The sequence below is a fragment of the Mobula hypostoma genome, chromosome 7 (assembly GCF_963921235.1).
Source record: "Mobula hypostoma chromosome 7, sMobHyp1.1, whole genome shotgun sequence".
NCBI lineage: Eukaryota > Metazoa > Chordata > Chondrichthyes > Myliobatiformes > Myliobatidae > Mobula > Mobula hypostoma.
The window spans coordinates 135,983,240-135,998,350 of NC_086103.1; the positions used below are offsets into that span (position 1 = coordinate 135,983,240).

The 15,111-nt window shown below is 40.7% G+C and overlaps 1 protein-coding gene across 5 annotated transcripts in view; it reads left to right on the forward strand.

Annotated features, from left to right (window-relative positions):
* The window catches only part of dync2h1 (dynein cytoplasmic 2 heavy chain 1), a 493,185-nt gene that overhangs the window by 258,561 nt on the left and 219,513 nt on the right, over positions 1-15,111 (forward strand). For 4 of the 5 annotated variants that reach the window (XM_063054085.1, XM_063054084.1, XM_063054086.1 and 1 more), the window contains one exon: positions 1,343-1,432. In XM_063054085.1, coding sequence (XP_062910155.1) covers positions 1,343-1,432 — 90 coding nt within the window. Of the gene's footprint in view, positions 1-1,342; positions 1,433-11,799; positions 12,134-15,111 lie in introns of those variants that run through there. The other variant, XM_063054087.1, reaches the window with a different exon arrangement.

A 15,111-nucleotide genomic window follows, 5' to 3' on the forward strand; every position in this document is an offset into this window, starting at 1 on the left:
CTTCTTCCACATGTTTACAGTATCTTCTAAGTGACACTTTACAATGTCATTACAGGCAAGGATTTTTTTTTTGCCAGGGCCTCTTCCTTGCCACTCTTCCATAAATAACCTTTCTGAACAAGACCTTAGAGATTGTGGAACTATGAAGTTCATCTCCAGTTGCAGCCACAGACTTCTGCCACTAACTCGAGAGTGATTGTTAGCATCCTAGTAGCCTCTCTTACAAGTGCCATTCCTCTATCTATACTCTCCTTTGGCCTCAACAGTCACATGCTTACAGATACCGATTGCAATGTTTCAATGGTAAACCCAACCGTATTCCTCAGCCACAAGTCCCTTCTCATTTGACTAACATGCCAGAGGAAGACCGTTGGGTTTACTGCTGAAACATTGCAATCAGTATCTGTAAGTATGTGACTGTTAAGGTCAAAGGATAGTATAAATAGATTTGATAACCAGTCACAAAGCTTTTGTAGTCAGTCAAATGCTATTCTTCTCCAGTGACTAAATTTTATACAGGTGGCCTGACTAAGGCAGTGTGGTTGTGGTTTCTTATTTTTTCCACTCTTTCACAATGGACTGCACTGAGCTCCAAGGTATGTTCAGTGCCTTTGAGATGATCTTGTACACTTCCACAGATTTGTGCTTCTCTATTATCATTTCCCCAACTCACCTTGAATGCTCTTTTGTCTTCATTTTGGTTTGGTCTGTTGAAAATGTACCACAGAGAGAGAGAGAGTAGTTATTCTTATGAATTCATTGAAAACGCGTGATCCTCCAGTTTTTTACAGCAACAAATTGGGTGAGTTGGTAAGGTAGTATGTATATTTCACCTGAAGACAGCGTAGTATTTACAAAGGGTATTAATACTTTCTCAGTCTCACAAATTTGGTTTTTAATATTTAGTAAGTTGTTGACAAATCTTGGAAGTTTTCTTTTGATTTGATATGAAACACTATGTTTACTAAAAAATCCTACTTTAATATATTTTAAATTTTGAAAATAACACAATGAACTGTGAAAATAGTTGTGGGGGCTGAATACTTTTTCAAGGCACTATATATAAAAGTAAATAGCATCTGTCAAAATTATTGTAGATAGAACTAGGGATCTTTATCCACAAAGAGCAAGAAGATTATAGAATGCTGCTTAATAAAAGCTGAATTTCACCTATCCTGTCAGAACCCTTGTGCAATGCGGAAAAGTATTATCAGTGTTACATAGCAGAAAATCTTGACTCATTCTGAGCATTTGCACAATATTCTTGTATTTGAATAATTGCAATATGTTTATCTGCTGAAATTATTTTTTCAAATTTATGTTCCATTGATTTACCCATTAGGAATCTGAAAACACAGATGTCTGCATCACAACACTGATAGCTATACTGAAAACTTCGGTGTATGAATATATTTGCAGATCACTGTTTAAGGTGAGAGTAACGATTACATGGGATGCTTTCTTGTTAGAATTATTATGGAGTTCAAAATGTCTAATCTTAAGGTGTTTGTTTCCCTTTTCTTTATTTGTGGGGTGGAAACTTCATCATCTTAGTTGCCTGAGTGTTGTGTAATTTACCTACTGGCCAATGGTGAGCATTGAGAGCAATCATTTCTAATAATCATTTCCTAGTAGCTGTTTTTAACCTTGAAAGACCTGATTTGCTTTGTGATTAGTGTCACAAAATTTCAAAAAAGTTGCTTATCAATGGAAATTATCAGTTTGTCCTTCACTGATTTTGGAAAATGGCTGTTTACACCATTTCCCTGTGGAGTTTCACAAAATAGACTTGATCAAACACAGCAGAGTTTTGGAAGAATTCATTCTAATTGTGGCAACTTCATAAGGGATTGTTTACTTTGTTCTTAAAATGTACTTATGTATCCTCATATTGCATTAGGTGTATTGCATTAGGTACATTGAGGCTTCAGCAAGGAGGAGACTTGAGTGAGAGAAGGTAAAAAAGCTATAGGTAGATCTTTTTTTCCCTAGTTTACTTATTGTTTTCTGTCTTTATATTGGCACAGATAGAACTATAGGGATGCCAGGCAGGATAGTTGAATGCTCATCTTGTGGGATGCAGAAAGGCAAGGAGACCTCTAATGTCCTTGATGACTACACCTGCGAGAAGTGCATCCAGCTGTTGGAACTGGATGAACTCCGAATCATTCAGAAGGCTGGGGGGTGGTGGGTGATAGATGGAATGTATAGGAAGATAGTTAAACCCAAGGTGCAGGACACAGGAAACTGGATGACAGTTATGAAAGGGAAAGGGGCTAAACAGTTAGTGCAGAGTACCCTTGTAGCCACCCCTCTAATCAATAGACACACCACTTTGGATACTGTGGTGGTGGGGGATGACCTAGCAGAGGAAAGTCACAGCACTCAGGTCTCTGGCACTGAGTTTGGCTCTGTGACTCAGAAGGAAAGGGGTGACAAGAGGTGAGCTCTGGTGATAGGGCATTCGTTAGATAGGGGAACAGAAAGGAGGTTCTGTGGATAAGAATAAGATACCAGGATAGTAGGTTGGATCCTGGATGCCAGAGTCCGGGACATCTCCGATCAAGTCCTCAGCATTCTTCAGTGGGAGGGTGAGCAACCAGAGGCCATAGGAAGAGTGACGAGGTTCTGCAAAGTGAGTTCAGGGAATTAGGTGCTAAGTTAAAGGACAGTACTTCCAGGATTGCTACCCGTACCACATACTAGTGAGGCCAGAAATGGGAAAATCATGCAGTATAACACATGGCTAAGGAATTGGTGTAGGAGGGAGGGCGTCTGATTTTTGGATCACTGGGCTCTTTTCCAGGGCAGGGGAGACCTGTAGAGAAGAGATGGTTTCCACCTGAACTGGAGGGGGCTAATACCCTTGTGGGAAGGTTTGCCAGTGTTGCATGGGGCAGAGTGGTTTAAACTAGAGTTGCAGAGGGATGGGGACCAGAGAGCCAGAACAAATAGTGGAGATGTTGTGGAGACAGATGTTAAGACCTCAGACAAAGTCAGGAATCAAAAGGTTAAGCATGGTGCAACTAATGTTCAGAGCTGCATGTATTCCAATGCAAGAAGTATTGTTGGAAAGACAGATGAACTCAGGGCATGGATCAACCCATGGAATTATGATATTGTAGCTATTAGTTTAACTTGGTTGCAGGAGGGGCAGGACTAGCAGCTCGATATTCTGTAGTTAAGTTGTTTTAGACACAACAGAGCGGGAGGGATTAAAGGAGAAGGGGTGGCGTTACTAGTCAGAGAAAATGTCACGGCAGTTCTCAGTCAGGACAGACTGGAGAACTTGTCTAGTGAGCCTTTATGGGTGGAACTGAGGAATAAGAAAGGTATGATCATGTTAATGGGGCTAAATTGTAGACCACCCAACAGTTGGCAGGATTTAGAGTAACAAATTTGTAGAGAGATCACAGACTGTTGTAAGAAACATACATAAGGTTGGTATAGTAGGTGATTTTAACTTTGCATGTATTGAGTGGTCCTCCCATGCTATAAAAGGACTAGATGGGATAGAGTTTGCCACGTGTTCAGGAAGGTTTCCTTAATCAGAACATAGAAGTCCCAATGAGAGAACGTGCATTACTTGATCTACTATTCTGGAATGAGACTTTGCAACTTGTAATCATAATGCCATTTGTTTCAAATTAAATATAGAAAAATAATATGTCTGGTCTTCGGATTGAGATTCTAAATTGAAGAAACACCAATTTTGATGGTGTCATTAAGGATCTGGCATTTGTGAATTAGAACAGTCTATTTTCTGGCAAAGGTGTACTTGGTAAGTGGGAGGCCTTCAAAAGTGAAATTTTGAGAGTACAAAGCTTGTATGTGCCTAAGTGGTAAAGATAACAAGTTTAGGGAACCTTGGTTTTCAAGAGATATTGAGGCCTTGGTTAAGAAAGAAAAGGAGGTGCATAGCAGGTAGGAACAAATGGGGTGCTTATGGAGTATAACAAATGCAAGAGAACACTTAAGAAAGCACTCAGGAGGGCTAAAAGGAGGCATGAGGTTGCCCTAGCAGACAAGGTGAAGGACAATCCTAAGGGATTCTACAGATATGTTAAGAGCAAAAGGATTGCAAGGGACAAAATCAGTCCTCTGGAAGATCAGAATGGTAACCTATGCATTATTATATATTTGATAACCATCCCAGAAATGGGGGAGATCTTAAGTGGATTTTTTGCATCGGTATTTACTCAGGAGATGGGAGCAGAGGCTATAGAAATGAGGCAAAGCAGCAGTGAGGTTATGGACCCTATACAGATTATAGAGGAGGCGGTGTTTGCTGTCTTGAGGCAAATTAGGATGGAAAAATCTCCAGGGCCTGACAAGGTATTCCCTCGGACCCTGTGGGAGGCAAGTGCAGAAATTGTAGGGGCCCTAGAAGAGATATTTATTTCCCACTTAGTGAAAGGTAAGGTACCAGAGGATTGGAGGAGAGCTAATGTCGAGGGAGAAGCCAAAGATTGGTAGTACATGATTGTCTCTCTGACTGGAGGCCTGTGACTAGTGGAGTGCTGCAGCAACTGGGGCTGGGTCCGTTGTTGTTTCTCATCTATATCAATAATCTGGATGATAATGTGGTTAGTAGGATCAGCAGATTTGTGGATGACACCAAGATTGGGGCTGTAGTGGACAGCAAGGAAGACTATCAGAGCTTGCAGTGGGATCTGGACCAGCTGGAAAAATGGCAGATGGAGTTTAATGCAGATCAGGGTGAGGTGTTGCACTTTGGTAGAACCAACCAGGGTAGATCTTTCACAGTGAATAGTAGAACATTGAGGAGTGCGGTAGAACAAAGGGATCTGGGAATATAGGTCCGTAATTCATGGAAGGCGGTGGTTGATAGGGTCATAAGGAAAGCTTTTGGCGCTGTGGCCTTCATAAATCAAAGTATTGAGTACAAGACATGAAATGTTATATTGAAGCTGTATACGACATTGGTGAGGCCTAATTTGGAGTATTGTGTGCAGTTTTGGTCACCAACGTACAGGAAAGATGTAAATACGATTGAAAGAATACAGAGAAAATTTACAGAATGTTGCTGGGACTGGAGGACCTGAGTTATAAGCAAAGATTGAATAAGTTAGGACTTTATTCCTTGGAATGTAAAAGATTGATGGGGATATTTGATAAAGGCACAAAATTACGAATAGTATAGATAAGGTAAATGAAAGCAGGATTTTTTGATTGAGGACTACAACTAGAGGTCATGGGTAAAGGGTGAAAGATGAAAAGTTTTAAGGGGAACATGAGGGGAAACTTCTTCACCTTGAGGGTCGTGAGAGTGTGGAAGGAGTTGCGAGGACTAGTGGTGAATATGCTTGATTTCAACATTTAAGAGAAGTTTGGATAGGTACATGGATGGCAGGGGTATGAGGGCTATGGTCTGGGTACAGGTCACTTGGAGTATGATGGTTTAGCATGGACCAGATGGGCCAAAGGGCCTGTTTCTGTGCTGTGCTTTCTATGACTCTATGACATGTAGCCATCAGTTAACTCTGAATGGACTTGTACTGAATGAATCCATTATGAATTGATTCCTAATTCAGTCTTAACTGATGATAACTAATCTATAAAATGGAAATTCTATTCAAGGATTACAAGTTTAATGATTATTTTATTGTAAGATGTATTGTTTACCATATATTTAGATACTGAACAGTGTTAGAGAGGTTGATTTGCATCTGGATTAATCCAGTAAGCGAAGAAGTATTCTGTTAGTTAAATTTGCAGAAATATATAATTTTGAAAGAGCTTTGTTAATGGAACTGAACACAAATGCTGATGAAGATAATCTTTCTTTTAAAGATTTTTTTCCCTTTTCCTTTTTCCTCCTTTCAGTTTTTATGGGAGCATTTGTTGTGGAGTTTAGCCAGGGGATGAGGTTCATTTTCTTTAGATTTAACCTATTTCATTATTTCGTTTAATGCTTCTTTATAACCTTTCACTCTCACCATGGCTAGTTCTTTCGAACAGAAGTGACCAGATTTATTTGCATACAATAATAGTTGTCTGCTTTTACTCTATCATCAGCAATGATCAAAAGAAATCAGCATATAAAAAAGTAAGAATAAAAAAGATATCTACCCAATAATTCATAAGTTGACAACAGAAAGAAAAGCAGAACATACATCTGTGTATTGGATGCAGGGGTATGTTCAACTTTCATACCTAAGTTACTCGAACAATTTTGGCGCTTGTAGTTTATACATACACCATTTGTAGTAGCTGTTTGTATGTGCAGCAAGATTTCAAGATCAGTAATAAGATGATGGATCAGTGAATCTGTAATTGTTAATAATAGATTAAAGCAGTTATGTTGGAGGTTGTTTAAATTCTTGTGGATTAGTCATCACTGGGTCACTTCTTTCATATTTATTCAACATAAATGATAATTATTACAGTACGTACATTAGACATTGCCCATTTGCTGTTATTCCTGGCAATAAAGGTTCCTAATATGGAATAGCCAGCTCACACCTCCTCTTGTTTTGTTTTGATTTCGATTCTAATTTTAGGTTAAACTGCTTCACATTCCATGCCGTAATGGTCACTGTTGCCTAATAAACACAATTACTAATTAGCTCCCCCCCTGCAAAATTGCAGAATGCCCGATCTAAGATACAAAATACTCTGCAGATGCTGAGGTCAAAGCAACACTGAGTTCCTCCAGCGTGTTCTGAGTGTTGCCCCAATCTAAGATATTTTGTTCCCAGATTATTCCTGTGATGGTCAGTGAAAATAGTCCAGTACATACTCCAGGAATTGTTGCCTTTTACCCAAAATACACTTGACTGATATACACTGAGCTTTAAGAGCTTGCAAAGGCCATGTTCTGCATTTTTCAGGGCAGACTCAACATTTTGAAACAACATAGCAAATGGCATCAATGAGGAAATTTTTGGAATTAACTTTGAGCTGAGTTCCTACTTACTATCATCATCATTCCCCTTGTAGTCCATCAACTTCTGCGAGGAATGAGCTGGTGAATCCTTTGTTCTATATGAGAGAAGCAAAGAATGGTCAATGTGAGAGCATCTCATATCCCCTCAAGGTGACAATCAGATTTATTCTGATTTATTTATCACATGTATGTCAAAACATACAGTGAAATGTGTCATTTGCATTAACAACCAACAGTAAGGATGTGCTGGGGGCAGCCCAGAAATGTCACTACACATTTAGACGCTAACATTACGTACCCACAATGTTCAGCAAAACAGCACATGCAACAACACCAACAACCGAACAAACAAGAGCAAACCAAGCCCCTTTCCTAACCTCCCACCCAACCCCTCACGTACACAGACAGGCCTCCAATCCTTGGACAGGCGGCCTCTGAGCCTTGTCCTTGGCTCTGTATTTAGACTCACAAACTTGAAATTCAGGCCTTTACTCTGGACTCACTGATTTCGGTCTTCAACCTATTGGGGTTTCTGCCTCCGGACTTGCTGAACTCTGAACTCTGACCTTTGGTGTTACCCTCTGAACTTCACGGGTGATGTGTTTGATCCTCGATCCCTGGCCAACAACTTCCAGGGTCGCTGACATTTGACCATGGAGCACTTTGAACCTTGACTTCTGGACTCACATAACCTCCCATGTTGCGGGGGTTGTGGTAATTGGCCTTCCTGACTTACGTTCATATGGACCTCCAACTCAGGATTCGCTGACCTGGGTATTGCTGGTCTTCTCGGCGCCTGTCGATGCGATTTCTTGGATCGTTGACCTTCGAACGTGGAGAATTTAAACCTGGATTAAAATCGTAGGTCCCAGTCCTTGACTCTTCATTCTCCCTTATCCCTGTCACTAAATCCTAACCTGACCCCTAACTCACTGTGCTCAATCCCTACAAACCTAAAAAAAATCAACGTTGATGGACATCTCTCATCCCAAAAATATGGTGGTGGCTGTTGTAAGTTACCCATTTGTGTAGGTAAGTGGCAAAAGAAAAAAGAAGAGCTGTTGCACATGAGAAAAATAAGTTGTACAACTGAGGAGAAGGGAGGAGTGGGACAGATGTGATTACTCTTCCGGAAGCTAGATGCATCCAGTGGGTAGTATAGTCTGCTACATAGTACAGTAAAACTCAGATAATAGAAACATAGAAAACATAGAAAATAGGTGCAGGAGTAGGCCATTTGGCCCTTCAAGCCTGCACCGCCATTCAGTATGATCATGGCTGATCATCCAACTCAGAACCCTGTACCTGCCTTCTCTCCATACCCCCGATCCCTTTAGCCACAAGGGCCATATCTAACTCCCTCTTAAATATAGCCAATGACCTGGCCTCAACTGTTTCCTGTGGCAGAGAATTCCACAGATTCACCACTCTCTGTGTGAAGAAGTTTTTCCTAATCTCGGTCCTAAAAGGCTTCCCCTTTATCCTCAAACTGTGACCCCTCGTTCTGAACTTCCCCAACATCGGGAACAATCTTCCTGCATCTAGCCTGTCCAATCCCTTTAGGATTTTATACATTTCAATCAGATCCCCCCTCAATCTTCTAAATTCCAGAGAGTACAAGCCTAGTCGATCCAGTCTTTCATCATATGAAAGTCCTGCCATCCCAGGAATCAATCTGGTGAACCTTCTTTGTACTCCCTCTATGGCAAGGATGTCTTTCCTCAGATTAGGGGACCAAAACTGCACACAATACTCCAGGTGTGGTCTCACCAAGGCCTTGTACAACTGCAGTAGTACCTCCCTGCTCCTGTACTCGAATCCTCTCGCTATAAATGCCAGCATACCATTCGCCTTTTTCACCGCCTGCTGTACCTGCATGCCCACTTTCAATGACTGGGTTATAATGACACCCAGGTCTCGTCGCACCTCTCCTTTTCCTAATCGGCCACCATTCAGATAATAATCTGTTTTCCTATTTTTGCCACCAAAATGGATAACTTCACATTTATCCACATTAAATTGCATCTGCCATGAATTTGCCACTCACCTAACCTATCCAAGTCACCCTGCATCCTCTTAGCATCCTCCTCACAGCTAACACTACCGCCCAGCTTCGTGTCATCCGCAAACTTGGAGATGCTGCATTTAATTCCCTCATCCAAGTCATTAATATATATTGTAAACAACTGGGGTCCCAGCACTGAGCCTTGCGGTACCCCACTAGTCACTGCCTGCCATTCTGAAAAGGTCCCATTTATTCCCACTCTTTGCTTCCTGTTTGCCAACCAATTCTCTATCCACATCAATACCTTACCCCCAATACCGTGTGCTTTAAGTTTGCATGCTAATCTCCTGTGTGGGACCTTGTCAAAAGCCTTTTGAAAATCCAAATATACCACATCCACTGGTTCTCCCCTATCCACTCTACTAGTTACATCCTCAAAAAATTCTATGAGATTCGTCAGACATGATTTTCCTTTCACAAATCCATGCTGACTTTGTCCAGTGATTTCACCACTTTCCAAATGTGCCGTTATCACATCTTTGATAACTGACTCTAGCAGTTTCCCCACCACCGATGTTAGGCGAACCGGTCTATAATACCCTGGTTTCTCTCTCCCTCCTTTTTAAAAAAGTGGGGTTACATTAGCCACCCTCCAATCCTCAGGAACTAGTCCAGAATCTAAAGCGTTTTGAAAAATTATCACTAATGCATCCACTATTTCTTGGGCTACTTCCTTAAGCACTCTGGGATGCAGACCATCTGGCCCTGGGGATTTATCTGCCTTTAATCCCTTCAATTTACCTAACACCACTTCCCTACTAACATGTATTTCCCTCAGTTCCTCCATCTCACTGGACCCTCTGTCCCCTACTATTTCCGGAAGATTATTTATGTCCTCCTTAGTGAAGACAGAACCAAAGTAATTATTCAATTGGTCTGCCATGTCCTTGCTCCCCATAATCAATTCACCTGTTTATGTCTGTAGGGGACTTACATTTGTCTTAACCAATCTTTTTCTTTTCACATATCTATAAAAGCTTTTACAGTCAGTTTTTATGTTCCCTGCCAGTTTTCTCTCATAATCTTTTTTTCCCCTTCCTAATTAAGCCCTTTGCCCTCCTCTGCTGAACTCTGAATTTCTCCCAGTCCTCAGGTGAGCCACTTTTTCTGGCTAATTTGTATGCTTCTTCTTTGGAATTGATACTATCCCTAATTTCCCTTGTCAGCTATGGGTGCACTACCTTCCTTGATTTATTCTTTTGCTAAACTGGGATGAACAATTGTTGTAGTTCATCCATGCGATCTTTAAATGCTTGTCATTGCATATCCACCGTCAACCCTTTAAGTATCATTTGCCAGTCTATCTACCTTCTATCTACCTTCAAAGTTAGCCTTCTTTAAGTTCAGAACCTTTGTTTCTGAATTAACTATGTCACTCTCCATCTTAATGAAGAATTCCACCATATTATGGTCACTCTTATCCAAGGGGCCTCTCACGACAAGATTACTAATTAACCCTTCCTCATTGCTCAATACCCAGTCTAGAATAGCCTGCTCTCTAGTTGGTTCCTCGACATGTTGGTTCAAAAAACCATCCCGCATACATTCCAAGAAATCCTCTTCCTCAGCACCCTTACCAATTTGGTTCACCCAATCTACATGTAGATTGAAGTCACCCATTATAACTGCTGTTCCTTTATTGCACACATTTCTAATTTCCTGTTTAATACCCTCCCCAACCTCACTACTACTGTTAGGTGGCCTGTATACAACTCCCACCAGCGTTTTCTGCCCCTTAGTGTTATGCAGCTCTACCCATATCGATTCCACATCCTCCCGGCTTATGTCCTTCGTTTCTATTGTGTTAATCTCCTCTCTAACCAGCAATGCCACCCCACCTCCTTTTCTTTCATGTCTATCCCTCCTGAATATTGAATATTCCTGAATGTTGAGCTCCCATCCTTGGTCAGCCTGGAGCCATGTCTCTGTGATCCCAACTATATCATATTCATTAATAACAATCTGCACTTTTAATTCATCCACCTTGTTACGAATGCTCCTTGCATTGACACACAAAGCCTTCAGGCGCGCTTTTAGAACTCTCTTAGCCCTTATACAATTACGTTGAAAAGTGGCCCTTTTTGACTTTTGCCCTGGACTTGTCGGCCTGCCACTTTTACTTTTCACCTTACTACTTTTTGCTTCTACCCTCATTTTACACCCCTCTGTCTCTCTGCACTGGTTCCCATCCCCCTGTAGTGAACTAACCTCCTCTCCTAGCCTCTTTAATTTGATTCCCACCCCGCAAACATTCTAGTTTAAAGTCACCTCAGTAGCCCTCGCTAATCTCCCTGCCAGGATATTGGTCCCCCTAGGATTCAAGTGTAACCCGTCCTTTTTGTACAGGTCACGCCTGCGCCAAAAGAGGTCCAAAAACTTGAATCCCTGCCCCCCGCTCCAATCCTTCAGCCACACATTTATCCTCCACCTCATTGCATTCCTACTCTCACTGTCGCGTGGCACAGGCAGTAATCCCGAGATTACTACCTTTGCGGTCCTTTTTCTCAACTCCCTACTAATCTGGTACACCTGCAGCTTTGGTGCTAGATTAGCAGATTTTCTGGGCTGTTGGATGCTATTTTGATAAATACTGCATAGTCTTTTAAGCATTAAAAAATAATAATGGAATTTGCAATTGTTTATGGATAATAGTTGAAGGTTATCTATCTTCAACATACCTAACATACCTAAGTGGAAATACTTGTATGCCAGTCCCTGTGTTCTGTTACTATTCTTCTTAAAACAGCATACTGGGAAAGGTCAAATGCGTATTTGTCTGCTAGTGTTGCCCAAAGTTATTTATAACTTTCGCTATTTATTACAGCATTTTTTGTGGTATTGCCATAGTGTTGCCAATCATGATGAATCTTTAGAGATGACCCTTTTGGAGATGAAAAGTGCTGGTGCATCAATCAGCTTCAATTCCTCAACCTTGTTGATTCTGTTTCTTTTTTATAAATGCTGCCTACCATAATTTTCTGTTTTTGTTGTTAGTTCAAACTAAATGAACACTAGCTGACAAGCCAGCCTTTGGACTAAATTATGTTCTAATGTTCCTCAAAGTTTTCATTTCATTTTGGGCACATATTGAGACTCACATCATAAAAACATTTTTGAATTATTCTTGCATACTCTTATGTAAACAACAGCAGTTGTGGAATCTTTTTAAGGAACACACACAAAGTGCTGGAGGAACTCAGCAGGTCGGGTAGCATCTATGGAAAAGAATAAACAGTCAATGTTTCATGCCAAGACCCTTCATCTTTTTATTCTTTTATAACCTTTACTGGTATTGGGCAGAGGTAGCACTCTTCAGAAATTAAAATACACCATCTGGACTATTAGGCATTATTTTAATTTTATCCAGAGTTTATGGAAATTTTGTCTTAAGTACTAAATAACCAGTATGATTTAAGAATATCAGGCGGATGAAATACTTATGCATTGGATTTTCTGCCTATTTCACTTGCATATTTAAAAATTCATGCCATTTTAAACTATGTCAGTGAGATTGGCACTGGGGCTGTGTTGTGTTCCTTGTGTGAGATGTGAGAGTTCTAAGAAGCCTCCAGCCTCCTGGATAACCACATCTGCACCAGGTGCATCGAGCTGCAGCTCCTTGGAGAACCTGTTAAGGAACTGAAGCTACAGCTCGATAACTTTAAGCCCATATGGGAATCTGAGGAAGGGACAGATGGAAGATAAAGAGAGGTAGTCACCCCTAAATTGCGGGAGATAGTAAAATGGGTGATTATCAGGAGAGAGAAGGGAAATAGGCAGTCAGTACAGAGTACCCCTGAAGCTGTTTTGGATACTACTGGGGGTGGGATGGGGTGGATAAGCTAAAGCGATCAGTCTCTATACCACTGAGTATGGTGCTGCGGCTCAGAAGGATTGGCGGAGAAGAGGACTGCAGTAGTCATAGGGGATTCCAGAGTTAGAGGAGTAGACACAAAATTCTGTAGATGTGATAGAGACACCCAGATGGTATGCTGCTTCCCAGGAGCCAGGGTCAAGGACGTCTCAGATTGGGTCCACGGCATTCTAAAGGGGGTGGGTGATCAGCTAAGTCTTAGTACATATTGGCACCAATGACATAGGTAGGAAAAGGGAGGAGGTCTTAAAGAGAGAATATAGGGAGCTAGGTAGAAAGCTGAAAAGCAGGACCTCCAGCATATTAATCTCCACATTGCTGCCTGTGCCATGAACCAGTGAAGTTAAGAATAGGATGATTTGGCAGATGAATGTGTGGCTGAGAAATTGGAGCAACACTGAGTTGTGCTTGAAAGAAGATTATCGTTGGGATCTTAACATCCAAGGATACACGTGGTATTGAAAGGACAGGCACATAGGTAGAGGAGGTTGTGTGGCTCTGCTGGTAAAAAAAAAATTAAATTAAGTCATAAGGAAGAGGTGACATAGGAGTGGAAGTTGTAGAATCCTTGTGGACAGAGTTAAGAAATTGCAAGGGTAAAAGACCCTGATGGGAGTTATAATCGGGCCTCCGAAGAGTAGCCAGGATGTGAGTTACAAGTTACAATGAGAGATAGAAAAGGTCTGTCAAAAGGGCAGTTACAGTAGCCATGTGGGATTTCAATATAAGACCATAAACTATAGGAGCAGAATTAGGCCATTTCGCCCAGTGCATGCTCTGCCATTTCATCATGGCTGATCTGTTTCCCTTTCAACCCCATTCTGCTCCGCCATCAATCATCTCAAACACCAGGCTCTTGAACTAGTTGGGATATCTTCACTCAACTTCACTCACCTCTTCACTGAACTGTGCCCACAACCTATGGACTCACTTTCAAGGACTCTTCATATCATGTTCTCGATATTTATTGCTTATTTATTATTATTATTATTTCTTTTCTTCTTCTTTTGTATTTGCACATTTTTTTGTCTTTTGCAAATTGGTTGTTTGTGTGTCCTGTTGGGTGTGGTCTTTCATTGATACTATTATATTCTACGCTTGCTTAACTGCCCTCACTATTTTCTCAAGCTAGACAGATAACTCCAGTCCCGGTGTAGTTGTAGTTTAAAGCAGTTTTATTATTCACTAACATGTTACAGTATGCAAGAAGTCAGTGTAAAAAGACAGTACTTCTCAGCGTTCTACGAAAGGCAGATTCAAATATTGATTGAATTTCCTTTGACTTCTAACAAGTGCTTTGAACTACTAAATGAAATGTATAAACAATATAAATTGGCCGCCTTGATGATGAAAGCTAATTGCCTAACAAAGCAATAATGAGCAATCAACAACAGCTGTGAACCCACAAGTAAACAGTGAGATCTAGTGATTAGAAATAAAATAGCAATCTAAATCAGTAAAGGCATAATATATTATGTGTATAAGATGATGGGAGGCATTGATCGTGTGGATAATCAGAGGCTTTTTCCCAGGGTTGAAGTGGCTAGCACGAGAGGGCACAGTTTTAAGATGCTTGGAAGTAGTTACAGAGGAGGTGTAAGGGGTATGTTTTTTTGAAGTAAAGTTCAAAGTAAATTACCTAATTTCTAAGGTAAGGGTAATTTCTAAGGTAAGGACATGTTCAGCACAGCTTTGTGGGCCGAAGGGCCTGATTTGTGCTGTAGGTTTTCTATGTTTCTATATTATGTTTTTTGGATTTACTGAGTGTGCCCATACGAAAATGAATCTCAGGATTGTATATGGTGATGTATACATAAACTTTGATAATAACTTTACTTTGAACTTTGAACCATCAGTCTCCTGAACTGGAGGAAATAATTTCAATCACCAGAACTCTGAAATGATTCTACAACCTACAGACTCAATTTCAAGGACTCATGTCCTCAGTATTATTTTTTATTGCACAATTTGTTTGATATTTGCTCATTGGTTCTTTATCCGTCTTTTTTTGTGTATAGCTTTTTTTAATACCCTGGTGTTTTTTTATTTTCCTGTCATTGCCTGCAAGGGCATATTATATTGGGTGTTGTGTAATATTAGGGAGCTTAATGTAAAGGAACCCTAAGGAGGCAGTGATCATAATATGATTGAATTCATACTGCAGTTTGAGTGGAAGAAGCATATCTCACATTTATCAGTATCACAATGGGATAAAGGGAATTACAGAGGCATGAGAGAGGAGCTTGCCCAGATGGATTGGAG